The sequence below is a fragment of the Larimichthys crocea genome, chromosome XVI (assembly GCF_000972845.2).
Source record: "Larimichthys crocea isolate SSNF chromosome XVI, L_crocea_2.0, whole genome shotgun sequence".
NCBI lineage: Eukaryota > Metazoa > Chordata > Actinopteri > Sciaenidae > Larimichthys > Larimichthys crocea.
The window spans coordinates 14,829,082-14,856,675 of NC_040026.1; the positions used below are offsets into that span (position 1 = coordinate 14,829,082).

The 27,594-nt window shown below is 39.6% G+C and overlaps 1 protein-coding gene across 2 annotated transcripts; it reads left to right on the forward strand.

The window, feature by feature from the left end:
* Positions 1-4,194: 4,194 nt before the first annotated feature.
* LOC104934374 (melanopsin-A) lies at positions 4,195-27,298 on the forward strand. 2 transcript variants are annotated; one of them, XM_010750060.3, is made up of 11 exons: positions 4,195-4,443; positions 10,741-10,880; positions 11,244-11,377; positions 14,666-14,869; positions 17,410-17,581; positions 18,137-18,298; positions 19,137-19,244; positions 20,590-20,761; positions 20,868-21,038; positions 23,989-24,054; positions 25,045-27,298. In XM_010750060.3, exons 1-11 carry the CDS (start codon positions 4,321-4,323, stop codon positions 25,207-25,209), a joined length of 1,617 nt encoding a protein of 538 aa, XP_010748362.3. In that variant the 5' UTR covers positions 4,195-4,320; the 3' UTR covers positions 25,210-27,298. The 2 variants fall into 2 exon arrangements, 1 of the variants encoding a protein (XP_010748362.3); XR_002042398.2 differs by lacking the exon at positions 25,045-27,298 and having other exon boundaries at positions 20,590-20,786.
* Positions 27,299-27,594: the final 296 nt, after the last annotated feature.

Here is a 27,594-nt window from a genome sequence, read left to right on the forward strand (position 1 = left end):
ATGAACAGTAAAGTAACCTGTTGTGACTGTAGCTGCTGTTAGCTGATGTTAGCTCAGTTTGTTAGCCAAGACCATGAGTTCAGGGAGACAGGGGAGTGTTAGTGTTTGTTCCACAGGCATTTTGGAACAACAGACTCCATTGACAAAACCAGAAACATAACCACACAGTTTAACTGTAAAACAAACTTCAAGTTGGACAGAAACAAAATTAAACTCCAGTTTTTCCAACAAACAACAATGCTGGTTTTGTTTGAAATAAACCCTTAAAGGACCAGAATGTAGGATTTATTCAGTGTACGAATTATACCACAGCAAACCTCGACATGGGAATGAAAACCAAACATCACAGTATGGTACAATATGGCCAACTAATGTAGTGCAGAGTGATGACAATGATCCACATTGAGGAAATTCACTTGTCACAGCAGCTCGTATACACAAGGTTGATAAGAATTTACTCATAAATAAGAAATATATGGAAGAAAGTCCTGAAGTCATGCTGGTGTTAAAGAGTCTGACAGCTGTTGAAATGAAGGACCTGTTGTAGAGCTCCTTCTTATATGGTGGGAGTAGCAGTCTGTTGCTGAAGGAGCTGTTTAAGGCCTCCACAGAGGAGAGGAGTTGTTCATGACTGATATCAGCTTTGCTGACATCCTTGTCTCGTAGTCAAACATAAAATAAACACAGAAATGTATGAGCATGAGGGGCTGAGTCCTCATCAGTAAGTTAAAGTTACCCCTCACATACAGATGAGAACAATAATTACTTGCTACAATTAAGATTAAATGTGAGATTCATGTATCAAACCTGACAGACCTAACCCTTTGAGTTTAAGTGAGTGAAGTGTAGTTTACACCACCACACCTGGATGGTGATAGTAATGGCATATTTGTTGAAACGAATTAGTGATTCTCCTCATGCATTAATCACACATCAATAACAGTCAGATTTTACACAGGATCCATGAAGATGATGAAAAAAAACAAGAAATGAATGGCAACCTACTAAAATTTCATATTTTTCCATGTTTTCTGGGGAGCTCATGTCTTATCAAGAAGAGTCGAGCTCCCCTCGGACGTTTCAGTGGCATCTAGCGGTAAAGTTGCTTTCCTAACAATTCTTATTTTCAGGTGATATGAAAACATAGCTATGTGTATTGTTCTCCGTGAGCCCTTTCTAATCTTACACACTGGACCTTTAATTCACTCAGTCACAGTAGATGTGAAAATATTTGAAAAATGGGCTGCAATGGCAGCAACAAAGCTAATCCATGGGGACAAACTATTTTTATTTTATGCACAACTGTGTGCTCATTTGCTTGTTTAGGGAGGCGCATTGTTTATTGACATGTACAACAACCAAATAACATGACTGCAATGAACTCGCCTGACCTGAAACTGGGTCATTGGATTTGCAGTTAATGATCATTATTTTCAACTCTGAGCTGCTGCATGGACGGAGTAGGATGAAAATTAAACTTATTTAACCTGAACGGGAATAAGTAAGATGGGGGGGAGGAAGGAAGAGGGGGACCATGCCACACAGAGTGTTATTGTTTTGTTTATATAACGCTACTGTTGGGTAAATCCAGACCCAGATTCTGATCCTCTTATTATCAACCAGAACTCCCCATCATGGGACTTCGTGGGATTTACAGCTGCCAGAGGGCTGCCTAGCTTGCAAATACATATACACAACACCCATGCAGGAAGGATGTGTGGTTGTTTGTTAGAGAATTCAGTGAGACAGGAAGACGATAGAAGTTAAGCGTTAAAACATGTTGCAGACCTGAACTTACAGGCACTTCGCTTGTAGGTATGTGTGGATATTTGGTGACGGAGAAAGTAAATTAGTGATTTAGTACGGTGCTATGAGAGAGGCAAACATGCAGAAAGCATGGTGACCCCGAGTGCAAGAGGGGGTCAAGCCTGGAAAAGGCGTTTTTTCACACACGATCGTGTCACTCATCTTTGCCGTAACTGATTACATCTTTCTGCAGTTAAATGCAGTTAAATTTGATCCGCTGTCTCGCTTAATTTCCTGATAGTGGATCAAAACTTAGCATTCCAGAGTTGGGGTAGCTTGACTGAGTTTAAGGGTGTTGAAGAGGCAGTTGCGCCGTATTATGGAGCATTAAACAGCATTAAGGAGCATTAGAAACATATTACTCCTGAAATGGTGAAGGGTGTTATATAAATGGTAAAATGGGTTATGAGGGAAGAGGGTAGTGTGCCTTAGTGTATACAAACCTAATACAAGCTCAAACAGAGCGATATGAACGGAAGGAGGTCAGGGAAGCAAGGAGAGGCATCATAAGACTTTCCTTCTGATCAAATAAAAACTGGCAGACAGACGTACAAATTCCTCAACATCCTTTTTCTGCTGTTCACAATCAGCTATTGTTCCCAACCTATCATTCAGCCTCTCTAACACTCTCCTTGTCCACATGGTAGAGTGCTCTCGGCTAAATGTCATCTCCAATGTGTAGAGATGAAAAAAAAGTTTTATTGCTCACCCGGGAGCCATTAGAGTCACAAACAAACATGCTCCTGCTACAGGTTTCTCTCTATGTACTAACTCAGCTTTTTCACCCTCTCCAGAAATCATGAGACAGAGAAGTTAGTGCGGGTATATGCAGATCTCTGATCAGTCTTTCTGTTATTCTGCCCCGTGGCAGCACTAAATAAACATTAGCATGAAGCTGTCCTTCCATTCACATTCCCAAATGTGATTTTCTCAAAGCTCAGCTGTACAGACACAATGTCAGTTTTAATTTACAATTTAAGTCGTGAAATATCTTTAAAGCGACAATAATATTTTTTATATGAAATAGGACTTTGTGGTGGCTTTCGCTTGTTTTGATTTTCCGTTCCAAAACTTTACCATTTTGGCTTAGACTGATCCAAGCAGCAACCTCTGTGACTGTGAAGTGAAGCCAAAACTGCAGTTCCTCAAATGCCACTTGAGGCTGGCTCCAGAACGAGTCAGTCTCCATAAGCCCCCATGTTAAAATGTCCAACTTCACAGCAGAAATAAACATGTTTCCAGCCTGGTACAAAAAACTGTTTTGGTCTCTATAGCTAAATTCCCTGTTCGTGATAACTGTACTGTTTCATTCTTTACACTGTATATGGTCTCATTGATCTGACTGATCAGCATGTTCGACTGCGACCTCGACCTTTCCCACATGGATGCACTCAAAAGCCAAAGCTTCTGCCGACCCTAATGAAACATGATTGAGTTGTCTGAGCAGCAATATAGATTTTATTTATTATTATGTGAATAAAATGGCTCAGGAGGTAGAGCAGGTTGTCCACTAATCAGATGCCTGGTTGTTCGATGCCATTACTGAACCCCAAATTTCTCCTGAAGGCTGTGCCATCAGTGTGTGAATGCATATGAATGGTTAGCTCCTAAAAATGATGAGTGGTCGGAAGACTAGAAAGGCGCTATATATAAGCACAATTCATTTACCATTAAATGCAGAAGATGTGAGCGAGACCTCTGCAAACTGCCGCACTGCATTTTTTGGCACGTCTGCATTGGCTTCACTTCACAGCCACGGACGTCGGGCACATGGGGAGTGTTAGTGTTTGTGCCACAGGCATTTCTGGACAAGAGGAGAACGTTTTCAGGCCTGGGTCACAGGAGAGTGCTAACGGCGAACGTCGTGCCAGAACGGGAGCTGGGCAAGCAGACAAATGTAACCAGGTTTTACAGCCTCTGTGGACATAAAGACAGAAGTGAAAAAACTGAACTGTTGACGGAGGAAGCTAAGAAGAGAAAAGAGGAGTATAATCGAGCAACTGACTTTTAGTCGTTGCAAGAGCTTCATGAAATAAAAAGACAGACGCCGAGCTGGACTTTTTGTTGTTGGACTAATAATTAATATTAGCTGGCGGAATTTTTGATCATAAGTCATATAATCCGAATACACAAACAAATACCAATTTACTAAATCACAAAAATACCAATTCCTGCATAATGTTGCTTTAATTTTTAACACTAACTTGTCTGTTAGCAGAGAAACTGGGAAGGAAAGGGGGCACACACTCAGAGGCATCCCCAGAGAGAGAGAGAGGGAGAGAGAGAGAGAGAGAGAGAGAGAGAGAGAGAGAGAGAGAGAGAGAGAGAGAGCTCTTCGTCCCCCTCCCTCCCTCCACAGCTGCTGTTACTACCAGTAGCCCTGTCAGAGTGAGACATGACAGAAGGACGGCAATGATGACGGGCCACTTAAACACCTAGACCACCTCTCTACACTCCACACTTCTCTTTCACACACACATAACCGCTTTTCATTAACCACCGTGGACCCCGGGAATGGATTCCAGGCTGCTGATTGGACAGGGGATCCCCACACAGGACCCGAGCGCCCGGGCACTCTGGAACATGAGCTCCATCAGTCCGCACCGCCTCATGGAGCTGTCTCCAGTCACTACAGCCGTGAGTATCCCGCTCCACGGCACTCTCTGTTTAGTTTTGTGCGGAGCGTGGATAAATACAAAGTAAAGAAACTGTCGGCTTAGTATCTGTAGTTATTGCTTTCATTCCTTCAGCAGATCATTCATAAAATATGAGGGATACCATGAGAGGAGTGTGAATGAATGACTCACACGGTCTTCTCTTTGCGCATCTGCGCTCCGTTCATTTGGCACCACACCTGAATGAAGACAGAAGTAAATCCCGATACATGTTTCTCCAGCTTGTAGTGAATTTGTAACCTCTGTTTGCACTTTTTTTGAGCCAGCATTAATTTGTGGTGAGTTGTATGGATCTCATCTCCTGTCAGTAACATTTCAGAAAGCTTGTGTACATGTGCAGCGGACTTTTATGATCCCAACAATCCAAAATATCCTATCCTATATATGCTTAATTAATTTGTAATTTAGTACATGCAGGCTGCAGGTTCAATTCGGATCAGATCAGAAAATTGCGTTCAAGATAGCATAAAAACATAGAAAGGTTTGTGATTTGTATGGAAGCCCTAAGCAGTCATGCATTCATACATTTTACTGTCTTGTGTTTTTGTGATAATGAGTTAATTTAATTTCTTATTATGTTATTTATGTTGTATATTCATTTAAAAAATGCAATTGTAACATTCTCCTGCTCCTCTGACAATGAATGATGTTTCCTGCAATGATTTAATATATTAGATTATCCTTTTGATTTCTCAATATTGAATTAATTATGGAATTATCTCGGGAAAATAAAGTTTCGTTTTCTTGAGACCTTGACAAAATTATCCTGTTATCTCTGGGAAACACGATGATATAAATAACTCATTATTACAAGAAAACAAATGAAATTAAGTGTATGAATGCTTGACCACTTAGGGCTTCCATAGATTTTGGATTGCTGGTTGTAAGCAACAGTTGTTTTTGTCAGTGTCAGCTTTGATATCATTCTGCTGTCTTGTTGACACATTTTCACTCCGGAGAGAGACGTGTGGTCACCAGCAGGAAGAATGTGTTCCCTGCAAAGTGTCGTGGATGAATCTTCTCTTTCTCTGTGTCTGTGTCTGAGACTGGGATTAGTTTACGTGTTGCTTCAGGTAAATCATTTTCCGGGAAATCCTTTTATAAGGATGCATAGACAAATACAGCGGCGTATCCACCTCTTTATTCTAAGTAAAAACATAAAGCATAAAACTTTGCTTCAGGAGCCCAACTATGATTTTGGAGACATGCTGAGAAACACATGTGTGCACAGTATGGTAAATGTAGTCCAACAAGTGAGAATGCTCCAGTTTTGACTCTGACTTTGAAGTGCAGACCTGCAGGCTTCATCTTCTGTAGCTTTTCTGGTCTAGCCTTCATGGTAGGAGTGCTGGGAAAGCTGATACTGAAGCAATGCCCAAGGGCAGCGTCGACTGAGACAGATGGGATCTTCTGCTCAGCAATAAGTGTGGTTTTCATTTTGAAAAAACTTTAAAGCCCTCTTTTCGTTGTACCACTGTTTGTTGTTTTTTCTACCATGAATCTCCAAGATTAAAAAAATATGTAGATTTGTGTAGCGGGTGATAGAGTGTGTTTTTGCGTTTGTGTGATGCCCTTTGTGAACATGTCCTCTGATGTGAAGTTGATTAGTACATTAGCTGGTAAACTAATGATTTCGTCCCTGAAGTCTCAGTCAGATAACCGGTTATTGACAGGCTAATCACGGTTAATGACTTTCTTGTGATGTGTGGCCGATAATGAGTATGATAAAACATGATAAAAGTCAAGTCAATCAATGCTGAAACAGATTAGGTTAGGTTTGAACTATGCCAACAATTAAACCATAAGTAATCATTTACCTCCTCTAACTAGTCCTGCTATAAATAAAGGCAATTGAAACACCAGACAGTAAATCGATATAAGTTGAACAGTTTACATATCATTAATGGAAGAATCTAACTCACAAAATCATATCAGAGTATCATTTTATTCCAACAACTTGACATTTTAGAATAAATCTCAGAAAGCAGATCTACCAAAAATGAGCCACTATTTCTCCAAAGCAGACTAGAGTCAGGATTCAGCAACACAAATTGGCAACACACCCATGACACAAGAAAGCTACCCCCTCTAGAACTGTCACAGTACTTATTGTTTGTCACACTTTACCTTGATTGTTTCCGTTTTAGTAAGTCGCTTTGGACAAAAGCATCAGCTAAATGACTAAATGTAAATTTCTCTTCATGTTAATCGGTTCACGGAAAGAGATTTATGTTTGAACAATTTAATAGCTGACACAGAGGAAAGCAATCAACTGAAGGCATACAAAAAAAAAAACAAGTCAGAGGTCTAAGTGTATATATATTTATGTCATTATAACTAATTTACTGAATCACATTGTTCCACAGCTCCCAGTAATATGTTGAGCCTGAGTGGCTAATGGAAACACACTTCTGCCCATTGCATAAGGATGATAATGGCGCCGCTAGAGGTACTTTTTGTTTAGTGTAAAGCCCCTCTATTTAACATGTAATTCTCTTCTTGCCCTTCAGTCTGTCCTCATCGCTAATCATTTTATTCTTTATTTATTTCTAATTTATTATCTGTTTATTTGTCTTGCCTGTTCTGAATCACCGTGCATTAGACGACCACAAGACCATTTACATTTAAATTACTTGCTCTCCACTGATAGCGGAAAACACAAAAAATGCTGGCGACGTGGCTTCAGTACGTGCTCGCAGATAATGAGTATAGAGAGACGTTGCAACACACTACTTTCACCTATAAATCCCATGCTTCAGAATTTTCAGGCTATTGCCTCTCTTCCTCAACAAGTGATCGGCCTATAATCCGGCCCAGAGCTGCTAGAGCCAAGGAGAGAGGAAATGAGAGAAAGCAAGAAGAAGGGAAGGAGTGATCGAGAGATTTAAGGACCAGAGGGACAGGAGTGAAGCAGGGAATTAGTTGGGATTTGGGTAAATCGACAGTGGAGATGAGAAAGAGGGAGCAGGGAGAGCGGCAGGAATGTGGAAAGAAGAAATAAAGCAGTGAAAGAGAGAGACCTTGAGTGTGATCCACCACATCTCAGGTGACATACTGGATCTAAGAGTGTTTATGTTCCACAAACACACCACATCGGCATTTCACCTTCATGTCAGTAACACAGCTGCATGACCTTTTGCACTCATTTGCTTACATAACCGCTCACACTTCACTATAGCATTCAAATGTCCTCCTTTCAGTAACAGCAGCTTGTGACTCTGCAGAAAAGTAGGACTGCTGGAACAGATGTTGGACACACACACACACACACACACACACACACACATATGAGGTCTTAAATGCGGTGGCCAGGATTATTGAAAAGAGATAAGGCGACGTGTATTCCAGTAGAACACTTGGGTGGAGATTTAGTATCGTGGAAGTAGTCCTCGTGAGTGGGTGAGTGTGTGTATGTGCATGTGTGTGTGTGTGTGTGTGTGTGTGTGTGTGTGTGTGTGTGTGTGTGTGTGTGTGTGTGTGTGTGTGTGTGTGTGTGTGTGTGTATGTGTGTGTGCGCGCATCTGCCTGAAAGAAACAGCCAGACACAAAGGGTGTGTGAATGCAGGGGAGTGTGTCATCGTCTCTGAAATTAATTCTCATGGGGAGGTCTGTGCTCTGAGGTGTAGCAATGTCTCAGAAGATAAATACTGCTGTGAAGTGAAAAGCTTTTAGGGAGTAACAAGTTGTTTTTTAGCACGTCAACGCAACACTGCATAGAAATACATTTTATTTGTACAATTTCACATTGTAAATCACAGAGAGTTGATGCAGCGCATAATGATGCAGTTTCACTAAAATCTGTGAAATAGCTGGTGGTGTGTGACTTAGTGAAGCCGTAAAGTGTTATGTACTTCTTGCAGACGATCGTAGCAGGAGCACAGAGTTACATAGAGCAGAGACATGTTTCTACACTGTGCTACTTTTACTTAAGTAAAAGATTTGAGTACTTCTTCCACCATTGTGTTTGTACATGTGTTGACAGCACAACACAAATACTGAGTGTGGGAGAGACAAGGTTAATCTGTAGGAGTTAACAATCAGAAACAGACATGTACTTTCCTCATGTGTCCTTGTTGAGTTCAGAATGTGAGTTGAAGAAAGATATCATATTTTCTTTGAAAAACTCATTCTAACCTTAAATTACATTTTTTTTATGTAAATTCAAGATGTTTGAAACAACCAAAGGTTCTGTGTACATTTAATGTTTTTCACCAAGACACATTCTGTGAATCCTGAATGTATTTTCCTTCCTCATTAAATGTCAAAGATTTTCTATAACAAAAGATAATGCATTATAAGTTCTAAGTTTCAAATCTCATTTGAAAGCGTTGTGAACGTAGAATCAGATTGTGTTGTACCAGAGAAGTTTTAGTTGTTATAGATCGTCTTTGGTGAAACCAGACAGATAATTGAGCACCGTCAGAGAGAAGAAATATCTGTAGTCAGATCCTAATGCTGCTGAGACAGAGAGAGTCTTAAATAAAGTTAATTTTCTCCTGATTTATTTTATTTATTTATCAGCCTGAAAATGTAATTTTAGTGTCAAAATGTTCAGAAGATATATGGCTTGGAAAAAAGTGCCCCTTTATCCACGTTTATGTTTACTTGCTTAGTTTTCACTCCTGGATGCCTATAACAGTATTTTATTTGGAAGATATCATTTTTAAGATGTTCATGAGCCAATACTGTCTGTACTATTACATTTATTAGTAAAATTCCCCCAAACTGCTGAATCTCTGAACTATCTCTTCACATTTAGGCTTGTGTGACCTCTCTGTCACCTCTCATTTTTTAAAAACCTTTTAACCGATATTTTAGTATCTTTCCGCTGTGGTTTTGCTTCTTTTTTGTCATCATTAAAGGGTTTAATTAAATCTTCCACTGCTGCTTTTTGGTTTAAGTCAACCCATGATTATCCATTTTACTACTTCTGTTATGTAAATGTGTCTTTTCAAACATCTTAATTGGCAGCCATTGGATTTTTTTTGTTGCTGACAGAGGTCATTAGAAGTCAGTGTCTCCATGACCTTCAAAAACAAAAGAGCTTCTTTCAGCTCATGAATTAGGATGAGATGGGTTATTTGTGTACTACAGGTCACTTAAAGTCCTCTAATGATATTTTAGACCCCAGTAATTATATTACTAAACCCTATTACTAAAATTATTGATATAATATTGATTTTATTTTAAATCATTGTCTGGAATGTGTATAGCGTGGCTCCAGATGTGTTTTTCTCTCACTTCAGAGATTTACAGTATCAGTACCACATTTGAATGCATACGCACCAAACCAAAGCCACATCTTGAATCCTTACAGTGCAGTACATTCACAAGCATCAAATAAAAACCAGTCATTGTAGTTTTTTTCTAGCTGGTATAAGCTTGATCTTCTTTGTTGTAACGAGTTGTTTTAACCCTCTAGACCACATAGCACCCCAAAGCACTAGTTCTAGATGTCACTACAGTCACCAGGAATCTTAAAATCATTCCCAGTGTATCCAAAACACAGAGAAAAAAGTCCTGAGCTTTGTATTGTTGATATTTTAAATCGTGATCAAGAAACCAGAACGAGAAAAACACATCATTACGTTGATATCTACATTTTATTTACAAGTTTCCACTGTAAATCTATCTAATCTAAGTATCCTGGTTTATAAATCTCATAGAAGCTGTTAGATTGTGTTGTGGGGCAGATCCTTACCCACCGTGCTTAGTGGAAAGAGACAAAGACATTATTAGTGTTTTCAGTGTATTCAGTGGTTTCATATCACATAATCACCAGCAGTAAACAGCGGGACTTACCCGACTCCCACTGCCGAGACGGAGGCTGTTTTACGGAAGAAGAAGAAGTCAGCAGGGAGGACGACTTTTTTCCTCATGTACTGTAGCTGTCCTGTTGTATGTTCTTATAAAGGAAAGAGATATTTACAACAGCTTTTCGTGCCATTTGTTGAATCAAACTTGGTTTAAATGCTATATATTTGGTATCAAATTAAAAAAGAAATTGTCCATCTATGCATTTTCTGTTGCTGCTTGTCATTATCAGTACTCGGTGCAGTTGTCATGAACTTGGGAACTGGCTACAGAGAGTAAAACATTTTTTTGTACCAGGCTGTAAACATGTTTCTTTCTGCTGTGAAGGACATTTTAACATGGGGCCTTGGCTTCACTTCACAGCCACAGAAGTTGCCACTTTGTCATGACTTGATATCACAATCCTACCACCACAAATTAACCCATTCCCATTTCCTGTTGCTAGGGTTCCATGGTTACAGGCCACCCGTTTCCACCCGTGGCAGACGTCCCAGACCACGCTCACTACACCATCGGTGTTGTCATTCTGGCCGTGGGCATCACAGGCATGCTGGGAAACTTCCTGGTCATATATGCTTTCTGCAGGTACTTTTTTTACACCAAGATATTTCCTCTTTTGGTATTTTCAGCGGCGGCGGTGGAGAAAGCAGTCTAACACATCGCTCTAAAATCTTATAGCGCTGTGTAATTGGAACTGTCATGATATATAATATGATTCATAGATTTTTCTTATTCATCAGACCCTTCACTACCCGTCATTCGTGCCCTACATGAAAACGTCTGCATTTGATATGAGTCTCCATTCATTCATTCATTCATTCATTCATTTCTTAAATTTGACATTTTTTACACATCTGTATGTGATAATGAGATGATGATTTATTTATAGTCTCTAATAAGATCAATGCCAATATTTCACCAGCTGTGTGTGTGTGTGTGTGTGTTTAGGAGCCGGAGCTTGCGGACACCATCAAATATTTTCATCATTAACCTGGCAGTCACAGACTTTCTCATGTGTCTTACTCAGACACCCACCTTCTTCATCAACAGCATGCACAAGCGATGGATATTTGGAAAGAAAGGTAACACATGCATTCAAAGAAATAATATGTGAAATATTTACTGTATTAAATCATAAAACTATCTCATCAGAGATTAAGAAAACATGCTAAATTGAAATATTGGCTTCTTGACAACAATACTACAGCCAGTATGTGTCTTCTTTTTCAAATCTGCCTTCTGTTGGGGGTCTGTCTGTTTGTGTTGAATGTAACCGCTGTGAAACACTCAGAAAATGACTTTTTGTTTCACCGATCAATCAACTTTATTGATGCCCGCGCTTGCTCATTCTCATTCACTGTCTGTCTCTTGACCAGTGCTTGCTCTCTCCCCGTCCCTCTCAAATGAAATAAACCAAGCCAGAACACAACAGAGTTTAGTCCATGAATCCAGCTGGATAGCCTCAATTTTAGAGACATTTCAGGCTGATTGCAGAGGGGTTCGATCACCTGATTGGCGGCCGCAGCGTGATATTGGGCTGTGTTTTTCCAAAAGTTGTATCTGGCCTAACTCCTGCTGCAGGTCTGCATACCAGTTTGTGAGTTTGTTTACCTCTGATGGCACTTATACCACAGTTTAAGAACCAAATCATTTAAGATGTCATCAATAACAGGGGTATCGTTTAAATCTGACCTATGGCTCTTTCCTGCATGTCATTCCCCATCTCTCTCTCTCTCTCTCTCTCTCTCTCTCTCTCTCCACATTCCTGTCGTTCTTCAGCTGTCTCTGTCAAATAAAGCTCAAAAGGCCAAAAAAAATTATCTTAAAAAAACAAAGATGTCATCAATAACCTTAAAATATATATCATAATGTTGATTTTTCCCCCCACCCAGTAAATCAATCTCCTGTAAATGAAAAAATGATTTCCTCCATCATTGTTCTTTTCAGTCGTAAGATTCAGTTGTGAGAGAGATCCTGACCTACAGTTCAATTTAAATTCAGTACACACACACCAGCCATCCTCTATCACCCTTTTCTGCTACAGTGTAAAAAGCAGCACCAAAGACTTACTCTGCAGTATCCAAATCCCATCGATCACAACAAGCAAGCAAGAATGCCCGTTGGTAGTGTGTTTTACACGAGTGAGGAGCTTAAAGGGGGTGTGTATGAAACATCATACTGGGAACAGAGACAGGGAGGTTGTAAAAGAGGCTCCGCACTCAGCTGATCAAACACTGATAGTCGAAGCGCTGTGTGGAGACAGCCATCACTGTCAGATCTGGAGGTCAGCTCTCAATGCTTGTTACTGCAAGTAGGCTTTCCTTTATTTGTTTTCTAACAACCAGCCACCTAGAAAACAAAAGACAGAAAGAGAAAGCAATTATAAGAAAGGTCCAAAATGAATCACTTCAGAAAGACTGCTGTTTCTGTGCCGTGCCTTTTGTTTGTGTCTATTCATTCTGTTTTAGGATTCGTAGAAATCCTAAGAAATTCATTATCCTCAAAGAATGAATTCATTTGAATTCAGGATTTTCTTTTTACACTTTTCCAACATGTAAAGTCCCAAATGAAATGGGGGTTAGAGCATCTTTAGCTTCTTTAAAGCAACAAGTGAAACCAGATTTGAGAGCAGGGTATAATTTTCAGAGGGATTTGTTTAAATCTTTCAGGGATTCGATCCACGCTGAAGTGAAGAGAAGGAGATGGGGATGCAGAGCTAGATTTAGGCACCGGAAGCTGAAAAGATTTTAAAATTATTTATTCTCTGTTCCCATTGGCGCTCACAGCTTTCATAACAAAGCATAAAAACTATTCAAAGTCAAATTTCAGTGCTTCCACACAATTAAAAATGTGCATAAAACTGTATATAGAAACACACTTATTGATTAACGCTTTCTTATAAGACCTGCTCCTAAAAACTCATTGCAGGACCTCATTAAGTGACCTTTATTTTCTAAGATGTTTTACAAGCGGTGAAGTCACTGCTGTCAGACAAAACGCCCCAGGACTTTTTAACTATTGTTCCTCTCTGGAGAACATCTGCTGTTCCTTGGAAGCCAATCTGGACTTCATTAGCCTCTCTAAGTTCACGAGAGCTGTCAAACACTCACAGTGAGACAGTCAGGGCGACAGACGTACAGGCGTTGTGAGTTATATTAAATTGCCTGAGTGGTATTTGTTTGAGTTTCTCCACACGGGCGACACACTTCATGCACTCAGGTCCTGAAGGGACAGCAGCTGATAAAGTGATGATTGAGTGTTTGTATTTTGTCTGTGTGTGTGTGTGTGTGTGTGTGTTTGTGTGTGCGTGTGAGGCTTGCACAGAATATATCTGTAAGTGTGCAGCAGATTTCTTCATACATTATGGATACATTTAACATAATGATTTAGAGTACAGCACCTTGGAACATAAAGAGACCCTGAATGAAACCATGCACAGTAGCTTAGCTTAGTTTAGCCTTATAAACTATTATACATACACACTTCAACATGTATTAAATATTTAAACACTATATTTAATATTTACATACGTAATTACATATTTAAACATTAATACTGTCTGCTGCTTGCACATGCCACACTTTCTCTATTATTGTCGCTTCAATAACCCATCCAACTCTTTTCTATCAGACTGCTACTCATCCTTCACCTCCTTTCCCCAAAATCTACAGTCCACCGGACACGGATGCAACATGTCGCCAAAGCAAAAAATATAACTGAAACTGATACAACTATTAATAATGGCAAGAAATACAATTTGTAGATGCCTATCAAGTCTCAAAACAACCATTTTCTGTGCACAACGTTTAAATGTTTGCAAGTAGTCTACAAGAAAAGAAAGTCACACCACAAAACAAAACAGGATGAAAAATATATCGCCCTTATTCCTTTAAATTCTTTGCTATAGACGGCACATATGTGAAATTTGACCAGAGGCTGTATGTTCCAGACTTCCAGACTGTCTGATAACTGGGAAGCTGAACATCAGACTTGACACTTTTTGTATCTAAAAAACTATTTAAAGATGTCTCACATTAGCTAAATCTGTAGCATGTTAACATGTTATCATCTTACTTTCATCCTCTCAGGTGCAATCACTCAGTCTAATCTCTTCTACCTCCCCCAGCGACACCCTCACTACATGTGTAACAGATGTTCTCTAGCTAAGATTATATTAACAAAGCAAGCAGCACAGAAATGACTCCTGTGTCGATAAAACTGAAATGTAAGCTTAGAAACTCAAACAGCTTCAGTATTTGCAGCTGTTGTTCAAGAGTGTTAGATCTACTGCCAGAAAATGTGTTTATCCTGATAGCTACAGTCAGTAAACCTTTGTCCTTCCTCTCCGCTACATCTTTCTCCTCCTCCAGGTTGTGAGGTGTACGCCTTCTGCGGAGCACTGTTTGGTATCTGCAGTATGATGACTCTAATGGTGATTGCAGTGGACCGGTACGTGGTGATCACCAGGCCTCTGGCCTCCCTAGGGGCAATGTCTCGCAAGAAAGCCCTGGGCATTGTGGCTGCTGCATGGGTCTACTCCATGGGTTGGAGCCTGCCCCCCTTCTTTGGATGGAGTGAGTAGAACCAAGACCGCTGAGTCTTTATTGATAAGCGTGATTCCTCTGAGGAGTTCAGTTTGTAGAACTCTGTCTTAGTATTTCCTCTCGCTGTTTCTATTTATGTCAGGGTGTCAAATTCCAGCTGAAAGTTGTATTACTATGTCAAATGGATCTGACTTCACCTTCTTGTCAACATGCCAAATGAAAAATCAGTTATCAGAGGACAGATCAGCTCATTTTTACCCGGCGTTCTTTGTTTTTTGTTCTATGTGCTCCCAAATAAGATGTTGGTGTTAAAAAGTCTTTGTTCTACTTCTTTTGTTGTCACTGTCACAGGCTGTCATTTGTCATTTTTATTAGCTGACGATCTTCAATATGGTGGGTCTTACCTAACACGAGCCTGCAATAGAACAGATGCCAGAGAGGAGCTAATTAAATTCTTTGGACCTAGCAACAAGTAATTTTACCAGTCAAGACACGGTGTACCAACATGTTGAAGCTAAATAACAGGAAACAGCTCTTTGTTCTGAAAAATTAAACACTGATTCAAGGTCAAAACAGAATATGGGCACAGAACCAATGGGCACAACAAAACACAGTATTTGGAAATGAATTAAAATCACACGTGTTTGGATTTAGGTTGCATTCAGACAGGATCTGGCACTGTGGTGTATCAAGTTTTCTGGCAGTGCATGGGGTCTATTTGTCTATTTGTACTGTAGGTAATCGCTGTGAAACAATCAGGAAATTAATGATTGTGTAATTTCGCTGACTAGCTGGTTTTATTAATGCTGGCACTCGTCCACTCTCATTCACTGTCTATGTCTTCTTGGTGTCTCTAATCTATAGTCCATGAATCCACCTGGATAGTCTCAGTTTCGGAGATATTTCAGCCTGACTGTGGAGGTTTACCCAATCCAAATGTCTGATTGACAGCCGCAGCATAATGTCTGGGTGTGTTTTTGGATCCAGCTCAACTTTACCACCACAGGTTGCTTTTTTTGTAGCCCATACTGCTGCAGCCAAAACACACTACCCCCAAATAAATGCAAAAATCTGCATTTTCCGTGCTGTGCCTGATCATTTCTGAATGTACCCGTAATTGTATGTAATTTAGACTCTAAATTCGGACAGTCAGGGGTTTTGTCTTTGTACAATAAGGGACCAAGTATAGTGCCCTGGGGAACTGGGGAGGTAATATTTGATCTGCAATTCCAAAATAAATTTTGTAATTAATTTTGAATCAAACCAATTTAAAACTGAAAACAGGGATGCAGAGCTGGATCTAAGCACTAGCAGCAGAAAACATTGTACAAACCATGCACACCATCTGTTATCATGGGCAACGTAAGATCTTCCCCCAATAAGATGGAGGAGCTAACTACTGCTGCTGTAGAAGTATCTTATCTTATCTTAGAAGCTACATGTCTTTTGGACACATATACTGGCAGCTCCCCCCCATTGAAGCTCTGCATCTACACTGTTGTTGTAGCTGTTTTCCACAAAAAAAATCTCTTGGGGTCAACATGCAATAAAAGTGACTTATGACTTCCTTCCATATCTGGAGAAGAGGGAGAGTGTTTGTCAAAGTCTGCTTCTGTATGATATTTAGAAAACATTATATGGTTCATCATGTTCTTGTGTAAGTGAAAACACAGTAGTGTTTCTTTATGTGTGTTTTTTTTGTTGACTTCGTAAAATTAAGGATGCAAGCGAACATAGACAAAACCTTATGGTGTGTATACCAAAGTAGATAGAGATAGATAGAGTAAGATAGAGCTCCAACTGTTTTATCTGATGGATTATGCACGTCGTTTTTAAATAAATACAGAAGGTTACAGCATTATTACTGTCATTATCTCTACATTCAGTTCAATAAGGCATTTCAATAAAATGACAAAAAAAAGGATGTAAGCATCAATCACCTTAAAGCAGGCATTTATTGAAGTCTCATTGATCCACAAATACTGAAGCTGAAATACTGAATACTGAAGAACCAAAGTCTGTTAAAGTATCTGTTGAAGTGAGTGGGACGACAAATTTTCGTACGTTTCTACTGTAGCTATAAATGATTTCTGTAGCTTGACATTTGCGGCCACAATCGCAGTTTACGAATGTATTTTTAGACAAATTTTCCTCTCCCTCTCCACTCTGGTGATGACATCACTCACACTCTAGCTCTCGAAAATTCTCGCAATACACACCCATTCATTTTTTTGGCGTGGTTTTTGACGATTTTTGGCAACTCTTAGAAAAGTCATAGCACACCGAAAAGTCAAAAAAACGGCGTAAGAATAATAAGCGGAAGAAGCACGGTGGATAACATATAGTGTGTGCTTTCAGGCACACTCAATGAGCTCCTTTTATCTAAACAATTAGTTCAAGGTCTTTCAGATAGAGAAGAAAGAGGAAGTTATACAATACAGAAACTGACATAAAAAAATGAATTGTGAGGTGCGCTGGTATCTCCTGCTGGTGAAACATGCACCATACTGTACTAAGGACTTACTGCAGCCAGGGTTTGCAACCACTAAAGTGTGTGTATTCTCCCTCAGGTGCCTACGTCCCAGAGGGTCTGATGACGTCTTGTTCCTGGGACTATATGACGTTCACCCCGTCTGTCCGCTCCTACACCATGCTGCTTTTTACCTTTGTCTTCTTCATCCCTCTTGCCATCATCATCTTCAGCTACTGCTGCATTTTCAGAGCCATCAGACACACAGTGCGGTTGGTTTACACACACACATGCACACATACTACTTTCCGACATGCATCGATAAACTAGTGAATGTCTGTCAAGCTGTTGTTCCTCTGTTGATACTGATGTCTTGTTGAGTAATGATGTGTCTGTATTTTTCTATTGATTTCCTTCCTTGGCAGTTCCAAAGAACAATATATGTCGAAGTCAGTTAGCCGTTACAATAAATTGAAAAACTGAAAACAAAACACCGTATTTTCTGGACTATAAGCAGCTACTTTTTTCCCACGCTTTGAACCATGCGGCTTATACAAAGATGCGGCTTTCTTCAGCCGAGTTATTAACAGCGAATTATTTTCACAACCTCTCCCCCTCATCATGGAAAGCACACAAAGAAGTTCTTATGATGCAGCTTTTAAGTTGAAGGCCATCGATCTGGCTATACAGGAAGGAAACAGAGCGAAGAGAGAGACAGAAAAACTTAGTGGGTGCAGCTAATATTCAGGTGCGCTCTATAGTCCGGAAAATACGGTAATCAGGCCATCTTTAGGGAGGTTTTATAACACTGCTTTTGTGTGTGACAGAGCGATAACAAAGATCAGTTGTGAGGGAAGCAGAGACTCTGCAAAGAGATTCCACAAGATGAAGAAGGAATGGAAGATGGCAAAGATTGCACTCATCGTCATCCTGCTATATGTCATCTCCTGGGCCCCTTACTCCTGTGTGGCCCTCACTGCATTTGCTGGGTAGGTGTGTGTATCTGTGTGTTCATTGTCAACAACTACTAACAAGACATTTTTACAGTTCAGTGATGTTCTGCGTGGGTTTTTTTGGGTACTGGTTGTCTTCCTCCCAAAGGTCCAAAGACATGCAGATTTATTGATGACTCTAAATTGCCTATAGGTACGAATGTGAAGGTGCATGGTTGTGTCTCTATGTCTCAGCCCAGTGATGAACTGGCAACTTGTCCCGTGTCTCACACCCAGTGTCAGCTGGGATTGGCTCCAACCCCCTGATAAAGACCAGCAAAAATGGATGGACGGTAGTTTAGGTTACTAAAGCCGCTCTACTCAAAGGTCATCCATCTATCACTCCATTTTACCCAGGTTTAGTGACTCTATGGATACAGGAGAGAACATCCAGTGGCTTTTCATTCTTAAGCAAGACAAACATTTACCTTGTGTTCAGTCTGAATGTACCTACAAGGCTTACCTTGCATTTATTTCAAGCAAAGCTTCAAGGCCCTGCAAGTTGATTGGTACACTGGCATGAACAGAAAGCACTGGCTGCAGAGCTAAAAGGAAGGTAAATATTGGACTTGTGGCCAGAAGCACGACTCCAAATGAATCACAATGTATCTTTGTATCTGCTGGATGTGTAAAAAGGCATCTGTTTGCTAACATGTTCAACATATGAAAGTCCAATCCAACACTGAAAGTGTGACTATGTGTCACTCATGTGTCTCTAGATTAATGCCGTGCTAAGAAACACTCCCACCGCTGCCCTTTCTCACATGAATGTGTCTCTTTTCCTTCTGTCGTTTTTCTTCCTCTTTCTTGCTCTCCTCCCACTCGTCTCTCTCAGGTACGCTGATATGGTGACTCCCTATATGCACTCTGTTCCCGCTGTGATCGCCAAAGCATCTGCTATATACAACCCCATCGTATATGCCATAACACATCCCAGATACAGGTAGGATGTGCGCTTAAGTGTTGAGTTTAACAACATGTTGTCGAAATAACCATATGCTAAATATATAATTTACACAAGCTGTTACTGAAGACTCAAACATGCTCTTCTCTCTCAAATTCAGGTTTTCTTTATATGCATGCATATTGCAGAGAGAAATAAAGAAAAGCATCAATATACAATAAACGATTAACACAAAAAGCAGGCGGTGGTGGCTGAAGGATGGCTAGTGTCGCAGGTGAAGTTAGGGGACAACATGAGAAACCTTGAATGAGTCATAGACTGTTAAGCATGGATTGTCAGTGGAGCTGAGGTGGGCTGAATGACGCCTGTGTGCTCAAACAAGTCATCTGTATTGACGCCCACCTGTCAGTCAAACCAGCCACGCTGTTAACTATGCATAACTTTGAGCCTTAATATAATTTGAACGGGTGAGTTAAATCAAAATTCAGACTCAGTACAGATGTCATGCACAGAAAAATTAACTATAGAGACCAAAACTGTTTTTTGTACCAGGCTGTAAACATGTTTATTTCTGCTGTGAAGTTGGACATTTTACCATGGGAACTTGACTCGGTCTGCAGCCAGCCTCAAGTGGCCGTTTGAGGAACTGCAGTTTTTGGCACTTCTACAATGGCTTCGCTCCACAGCCACGGAGGTTTCAGCTTGGTGTGCAAACAATAACTTTGCTGCTGATGTCCAGGAGTCCATCATTGATTACATGTCGAGGGTGCTCATTCTAGCATGTCCCACTGTTCGTGTAAATGTTTGTAAATGTGGGTGGAAAAGTTTATCTGCGGTGGTCGTTGAGGATGATTTGGAGCTTTGTCCAACCTGACCTGATCTGACCTCAACACAGAGCGTTTTCAAGTTTTCCCTTTCCTGCCATATATTTACTGCACACTCAGGCTCTGTGGAGGGAAAATACTTCAGGTACTCGGGGAAGACTAAACAACTTATCACACACCTCCTGGGTTTGTTTTCCTACACTCGAGTAATATCAACTTGCTGTGTGAACTTCTTCTTCCTATAAAATATCAAAACCAAAACATGGTTTTCACTCCAGTTTTTATAAAGACTCTGCTGGTTGGTGTATTGTGTAATTTATTTAAACCCATAATATGTAATGGTTAAAATGGTTTTATTCTTGACACACAGGGTAAATGACTGTAGACTAAACTAGATATATAGCACAGTGATGGATTTGCTTATTGATAACAATGTTAATATTCCCCCATAGGACCCACTGCATATTTACATTGAATGGGTGATTGCTAATCCTAATTAAAAGGTGATAATGATCATATGATAAAAAGATTAATTATGGATTTGAATATTGCTCTCACAGGTCAGAGCTCAGTAAGTATATTCCCTACCTCGGGGTGTTGCTGTGCGTTGCTGGCAGAGACCGATTGAGCAGCAGCAGTTTCCACTCCACACGTCGATCAACCCTTACCAGCCAATCAGAGAGCAAAGGGCCCAGCAAGCTCCACAACTCCTCCATGTCTGAGTGCGAATCTGTGAGTGTGTCTCATATCTTATATGGTATGTCTCTGTCTTACACTTCCTATGAACGAAAGCTTTGTGCTACGAGTTGATGATTTTAGTCTCTTGTGTTGGTCTCAGGCCCGTTTCTCAGACTTGGAGGACTGCTCGTCACGGATGCCTATAAGCCGTCAGTTGTCCAGCCATACCAGCCAGAGGTCAAGGGTGAGAGGTCACAACACGGCAGAGTTTGAGAGAACTGCCGCCCACAACCCGACTGACCCGGCCATATGTCTCCTCTCACAGATCACAGTGAGTATTTATATCAACATACGGTTACTTACAACTTATTAAACTGAAGATTTATCAACTCTGAATATCATAAATGTCAGATTTGTCTCCTGTTTTGGCATTATGTCAAGCCTGATCTTAATCCTCTCCTCTAAAATATGAGAACTGACGTCACATTGTTTTGGAGCCCTGTTAAGTTCAATGCACGTCATGTTTTAAGTTTGGTATTTCACAGCAAGTAACTCTATGAGGTCATGTAAGTCAGAGCCCTTTTAAAATCCAGACTCTTCACGGTTGTGAACAGGATTCCTTAGCGTGTAATCTAATCAGCTCATGTTGTTTTAGTCCTCTGTAAGTATGGTTTGACTTTGTATCCATGTTGCTTTAGAGTCTGAACTGCAGGTTTGATGAATGTTTGTTTACGCTTTATTCATTTCATTAAGTCACAGAAAGAATACAGAAGCTCCCAGACTAGCATGACTTCCACATGATTTCTAAAGGCCACTATTGTCTCCTAGACTGGAATAACATAACATCACCTGACTGACAGCTAAATGCTTCATCTTGTGACATGATGTAATCAGCCATCACATTGTTGTAACAGAATCTTCTAAATTTCTTCTAATATAAAAGTCGGTGAACTCTTAAAACATTACAGTTATTTATTACTTTGCATTCATGTACAACTCTAGAGTAACTCTAGTGGACTGTGGAGATTCTCAGTGATCCAGGTTTCTCAAAGGGCTTCTTTAGTTTTGGCTTAGGGTCAGAATTAGTTCGTAAGACTGACAGTCACATCCACCTCCCACGTGATTGGTGTTCGTGCTGTTCTTGTGGACAACAAAATGCAACCAGAGACTATTTTGAAACACAGAGCTCACAGTGCTGCCTCCGGGCTAATCTAAAAATTCCCAAAGACTTGGACCGTGCATGAACCTGAGGCTGGCTGAATGATGCCTGGGCGCTCAAACAATCCATCCCCATAACTTTAAGCCTCAATATAATTTCAATAGATGAGTTGAATAGAAATTCACCCTCAGTACAATTGTCATAAAAATGGGAAATTAGCTGCAGAGACCAAAACTGTTTTTTGTACCGGGCTGTAAACATGTTGCCATGAAGCCTCAAGTGGCCACTAGGGGAACTGCAGTTTTTGGCACTTCTGCATTGGTTTCACTTTACAGCCACAGAGGTTTGCAGATTGAATGCAACACAATTTCCAGGAGAAACTGCCTGAAAATGGCTGTCGTCATCTCTGTCCTTGAATGATATCGGGTCTCTATGACGGACACACCTCTACCCATGCCTACGCCTTTGACTATTCACCAGATGTGACAGACGAATCTTCAAGAATCAAATGCAAAGCTAACGGCCTGACTTAGAGATATACTCAATGTATCGAGTTAGTTTTCGTCTGCAAAAAGACACGAAAAGGATAAAAAGATGCATTAATATTTGCTTGAAATTTAATTGTTAGCATTTCAACATATATAAGTATTGAGGCTTGTTAAAAACCAACACTTTTTATATGAACAGTGCTTCCAGGTGAATGTTGTGACATTTCTAAGCATGGTGCTGTCAGGCCAGTGGAAACTGACAGGTCGGTTTATGTGGAGCATCCAATATATGGAGCATTTCCATTTCCATGTAATCATCTTAGTTCCTTCGAAATAGTAGGCCACAGACACACATATACAGGCGTATTGACATGCACATCAGGTTCACCGAGGCCTGCATTACAGAGGGTTCAAAGACTAATCTACTAATCTGGGTGTTTCAGTCTTAATCCACAGCTTGCATGACGCTGGCCCATGTTTTTAAAGTACTGCACTTGTTGCCAGTTGAAGAGGGCTGATGATTGTTTAGGAGTCTCCATCTGCCTCCATCTCTGCACAGCCTACTTGTACTCTAGCAAACAATCATTGTCAACCAGTCATGTAAAATGACAAAGATGTACTGATTACTGAAATACTGACATGTTTCCTTTTGTGATAGTTTAACATTTACTTTGACATATTCATATTTATTACAATATTATCTATTGTGTTTGTTTACATATACTATCTGTACCCCTAGTGTAACTAAAGTACTTTCAGATTTAAAGAAGATGTTGGGAAATACGCTCATTAACTTTCTTGCGTTGAGTTTAATGAGAAGACTGACACCACTCTCATGTCTGTACACCAAATATGAAGCTACAGGCAGCTGCCGGTTAGTTTAGCTTAGTTTAAAGATTAGAAACAGAGGCAAACAGCTAGCCTGGCTCTGACTCAGTCTGTACACAAGCACCTTGTCGTCTGTTCCCGAGTCCTGCTTTGTTCAGTCTTTCTGCTCCTCTGTGTGTCCTTGTTCTGTTTGTTCTTGTTGTTGTTGTTGGACTGTTTATTGGGCTTTTCTTGGATTTATGGAGTTTGTTTTTGCCTTGACCTGTCTACCACATTTTATTTTTTATATGCTTACCATCCTGTTCCATAAGTTATCAAAATCACGTGGCTACATGCCTGTATTTGGGTTCACTTTCTTGAACTAACCCGTGACAGGACTTGTGTCGGACTTAGTGGCATCTAGCAGTGAGAATGCAGATTGTGTGTTAACAGAGTTCTCTTCATCTTACCCACTGGACCTTTAACAAATATATCTCTCTCAATAAATTGTCAAAAGTTCTGGTTGTATGGGGGTTATGTGGCGGACTACTGCCATGCCAAGTGACTTCCTTGGGACTTAAGCTTGTTGCCTGGCAACCTCACTGTAAGGACAAGACTCTAGTTTGAGTAGTGGATGCTGGTCGGAAGGCTTTGTTACCTTTTGGACAGAGTCGTACTTTGAAAGCAAGATGCTCCTTTATCGGAAAGGTCTGTGGTCAAATCCCAAATGAAAGCCTGTTTGCAGTTATAATGTTACCTGGAGGCTCAAACAGTCTTTTGATTTTAGAACTAACACTAAATGGTTTTGTTTTTGTTGTTCCTTTCAGACTCAGCCTGAAGACATCTCCATGTCGGACATCAATCTGCAGCCAACCAGACATCTGCCAGCAACTGTAAGAGTCCATCAGTTGTCCACGTCTCCCTCTGTGCTGTAGACAGTGTGTTTCTTTTTGTATCAAGAAAATCAACAGATCACATTAAAAGAGGAAAGCAACAACAAATTAAACTCAAATTATTATCTCTGTGCCATGTAGCCCCATTGTTGGTCAAAATTATTATACAGTTTATCATACAGCAGTGTATTTCTGCCAAAATTCTCTTTTTTTGTGATTTCAAAGTATTTTTTCTTGATTTAACAACATACATTTCATACTAAATTATACAATTTTAACAAGATGTTGATTTTATGTTATCGTTATATATCTATATATAATTTTCTTCTTCTTTTCTTCTTTTTTTCTAACGTAAATTAATATAAAAGTAACATTTTTTTATTGCCTACATACAAACACCATCAACTCAAATTAATATTTCATAATCAGAATTTGTAAAACTACAACTTTTGAGGTGCTGGTTGGTTACTTCATTATACTACATACCTAACAGACACACAGTCTATAGGCCTTCTCATTAATTCTCAACAAGAATACAATGCTATTCCCTAAATTATAGAACTATTCCTGGTGACTGTAAGTGTGAGTGTTTTTACTGAACAATAAGACCCAAATTGTTGCCCAAAAGATAATTATCCTTTAAAATATCTACTTAAACCAGCTCATCTAGAGTGCTTTGTTCCTCTAGTGCAGAGTTATTGATCTCAGGGGGGGTCAACTGTGTAATACAGTCCCACTCCATCAAGGGCATTGTGGGAGAGCCATTCATCAATCCAACTAATCAATGCCTTTGATAAGTTGTGACTGTTTCAGGTCTTGCACTGGCAGGTTAAGTGGAGGAGAGTTGTATTTATCAATCGCAGCAAGAGTTGATAAAACGCCATTCTCTCCATTAACCTCCACCTCTCTCTGCGTTTTTCTTTCACATTAGACATGTCGAGTCACAATACCTGAACATCTCCTTGTCTCTTCCTCCCTCTGCCTACACAGCTGGATCACGTGATGGAGGAGTCTAAACCAAGAACTGGATTTAAGACATCATCTGTCATTGTCGCCTCCATATCCAGTCCATCTATAATGCATAGTCCCCCAGGTTTGCAGGGCAACCTCAAATTGACCAGAACTTACAGCCCAGGTTTCCAAGGAGCCCCTTAATATATTCAAGCTGAAGACTACAGCATTACCATGAACAGCTGGACGGGAGATCGCGCGTGTGTGTGTGTGTGCGGGAGTGTGTTTGTTCAAATATTTCCCATGGGATTTTTTTTTTTTACCAGAGTTTGCTCTCATTATTATTATTTTTATTATTATTTGCACAACAGACTGTGGGTATGTGAGCGTGAATGCCCCGTTAAATTTAAGTATGTCCTTATTTGCACACATTCTAACATGTTATGATGGTTTGGAGCCAGAGGCAACAAATGAGCCTTAAAAAATACATTATTAAAAAGATTTCTTTCTCCCGGATTAGGTTGAGATTACTCTTTTATTTATTCTTTGTTCAGATTTCTCGTCTATATATTTGAGTAGAAGAGTCACAAATGACCATACATCTTATTCTAAATGGGAAACCCCACTAGCATGTCGCAGACACAATGCTGTTGTGGTCCATTCTCCACGTGACTTCAAACCCCATCAGAAGCGTTTTTGTCTGCCAGACTTTGTTAACTTTCTCAAATTTGGTAATTTTTTTCTGGTTCGGTTGGAAAATCGACCAAAGCAGCGTCATGGCTGCGATGTGATGGTGATGTGCCTGGTGGGGTTTTGCCGTCAGTCCTCTTTATCTTTTCATACTGCAGTTGAATCTTTCCTATTCAAAACATGTTTTTCCTTAAGTTTTGTGTGGCATAAAAAATGCTGAATTTATTTTTGCACAATGAGCCATATTTTAAACACTATATGTGTTAGTGAATACCTAATTTGCAATGTAGACAGATGTGAAGTAGGTACAAACTCTGTCCGTGCTTTCTAAAAGCTTTGTTTGTTTTTTAAAATCTATTTTTCTTAAAATTAATATAATTTCCAAATCAGAGCCGATTCTCAATACCCAACCCTAAGTTTTTCTATTGTTTTCTTTTTTTCTACTTGAGAATGTGACAGTATACTAAAATATTGGTATTAAAAATGCATTAAGCAGTAGTGTTTATCATACTGAATCAAATGACTCCTGGTAGCGTCATTGATCCCACTGTGAATCAGCACTATACTTTGCAACTACATGCTGATTTCAGCCTCTAGATGTGGAAGTAATCCAGGGTGTTTTTTTTTTAATCACCTGCATTTTCAAAAAATTCAGGCAGTTTTTTTGTGTGTGTATTTTTGTATTTATTATTAAGGTTCAGATCAGTTGAAATGTGGGATGGCTATTTAAAAATACAAATATTTAGAAAATGACCTTCCTAATGCAACGTTGCTGCTTCACAGCTCACTCTTAAAATGAACCCACTGCAAATTGATTTAAATATCAAATGAACCTGCTGCTAATGTTGTATGTTAGCCAGACAAAAGTGAAGTCATTCTAATTTTTATTGCCCTCTAGTGGTCAAAAATGCTTTAAAGTAGCTTTAATATGAGGTAACCGGGTAATCAGACACACGTACACACATGTGACCTGGCAGGAGATACAGAGATACAGTTCGTTATGTTTCCCCTTTGGTTCTTTGTCATCGATTTTTCCATTGCTGGTTTCACAGATCAGACAAACCAGGCCACAAATGTGTCATGTCACCAGAATACATCAGCCAACACTGTGGAGTGTGAGAGCATGAGTGAATGTATCCCCGCACTAAAGAACTGGACTCACTACTGTACTTTGTATTTCTCTTGATGCCATACTTTACTGTAATATCTCCTATTCGATGTACAGCTGAGTTTTTTAGTGACTTTACTATTATAAGACTGTGGTTTCAGGATTGTTGTCATTGACCTTATCATAGAAAGATCCGTTTCAGTTCTAACATCCCGAAGTTCTTTCTCTCCACTTTTGTGCATTGCAACTCCCTTTGAGATTCCTAAGATTGCTGCATCATTGACTATGATTGTAATAACTGTTCACGTCATTTTCCAACAATTTGTTGTCCACTGTTGTTCATTTGTCCTGCATTACCCAAAGTACAGAATTATATGTTTTAAAATGTTATGGCTATGGAAAAAAATGTTGGCATTATGGCGAAACAATTATTGAATTTAAATTCCTCTTTAATGAAGTGATGTTTTATGAAGTGATGGTTTCATGTTGATTTTGTTTTCTTTGTACAGAATGTTTTGTGTTGTTATTTATTTTTCTAAATAAAAATGTTGCTAAATTCTGAAAAAACTAGTGTATGCATGTTTTTGCCTTTATGCTTTACCTAGCTATGCATCAAGCTACGGTTGATGCAAATAATGATAATATTTGCAATTAATTAACCTGCCAATTCTTTTTTAATTAATAATTTGGTAAAAAATGTAAATGTCAGTTTATTGTCCTAGAAAACAAAGAAAAAACTGCAAATATTTATATTTCAAAAGCTGAACCAGTTTATTTATGTAATAAATTAT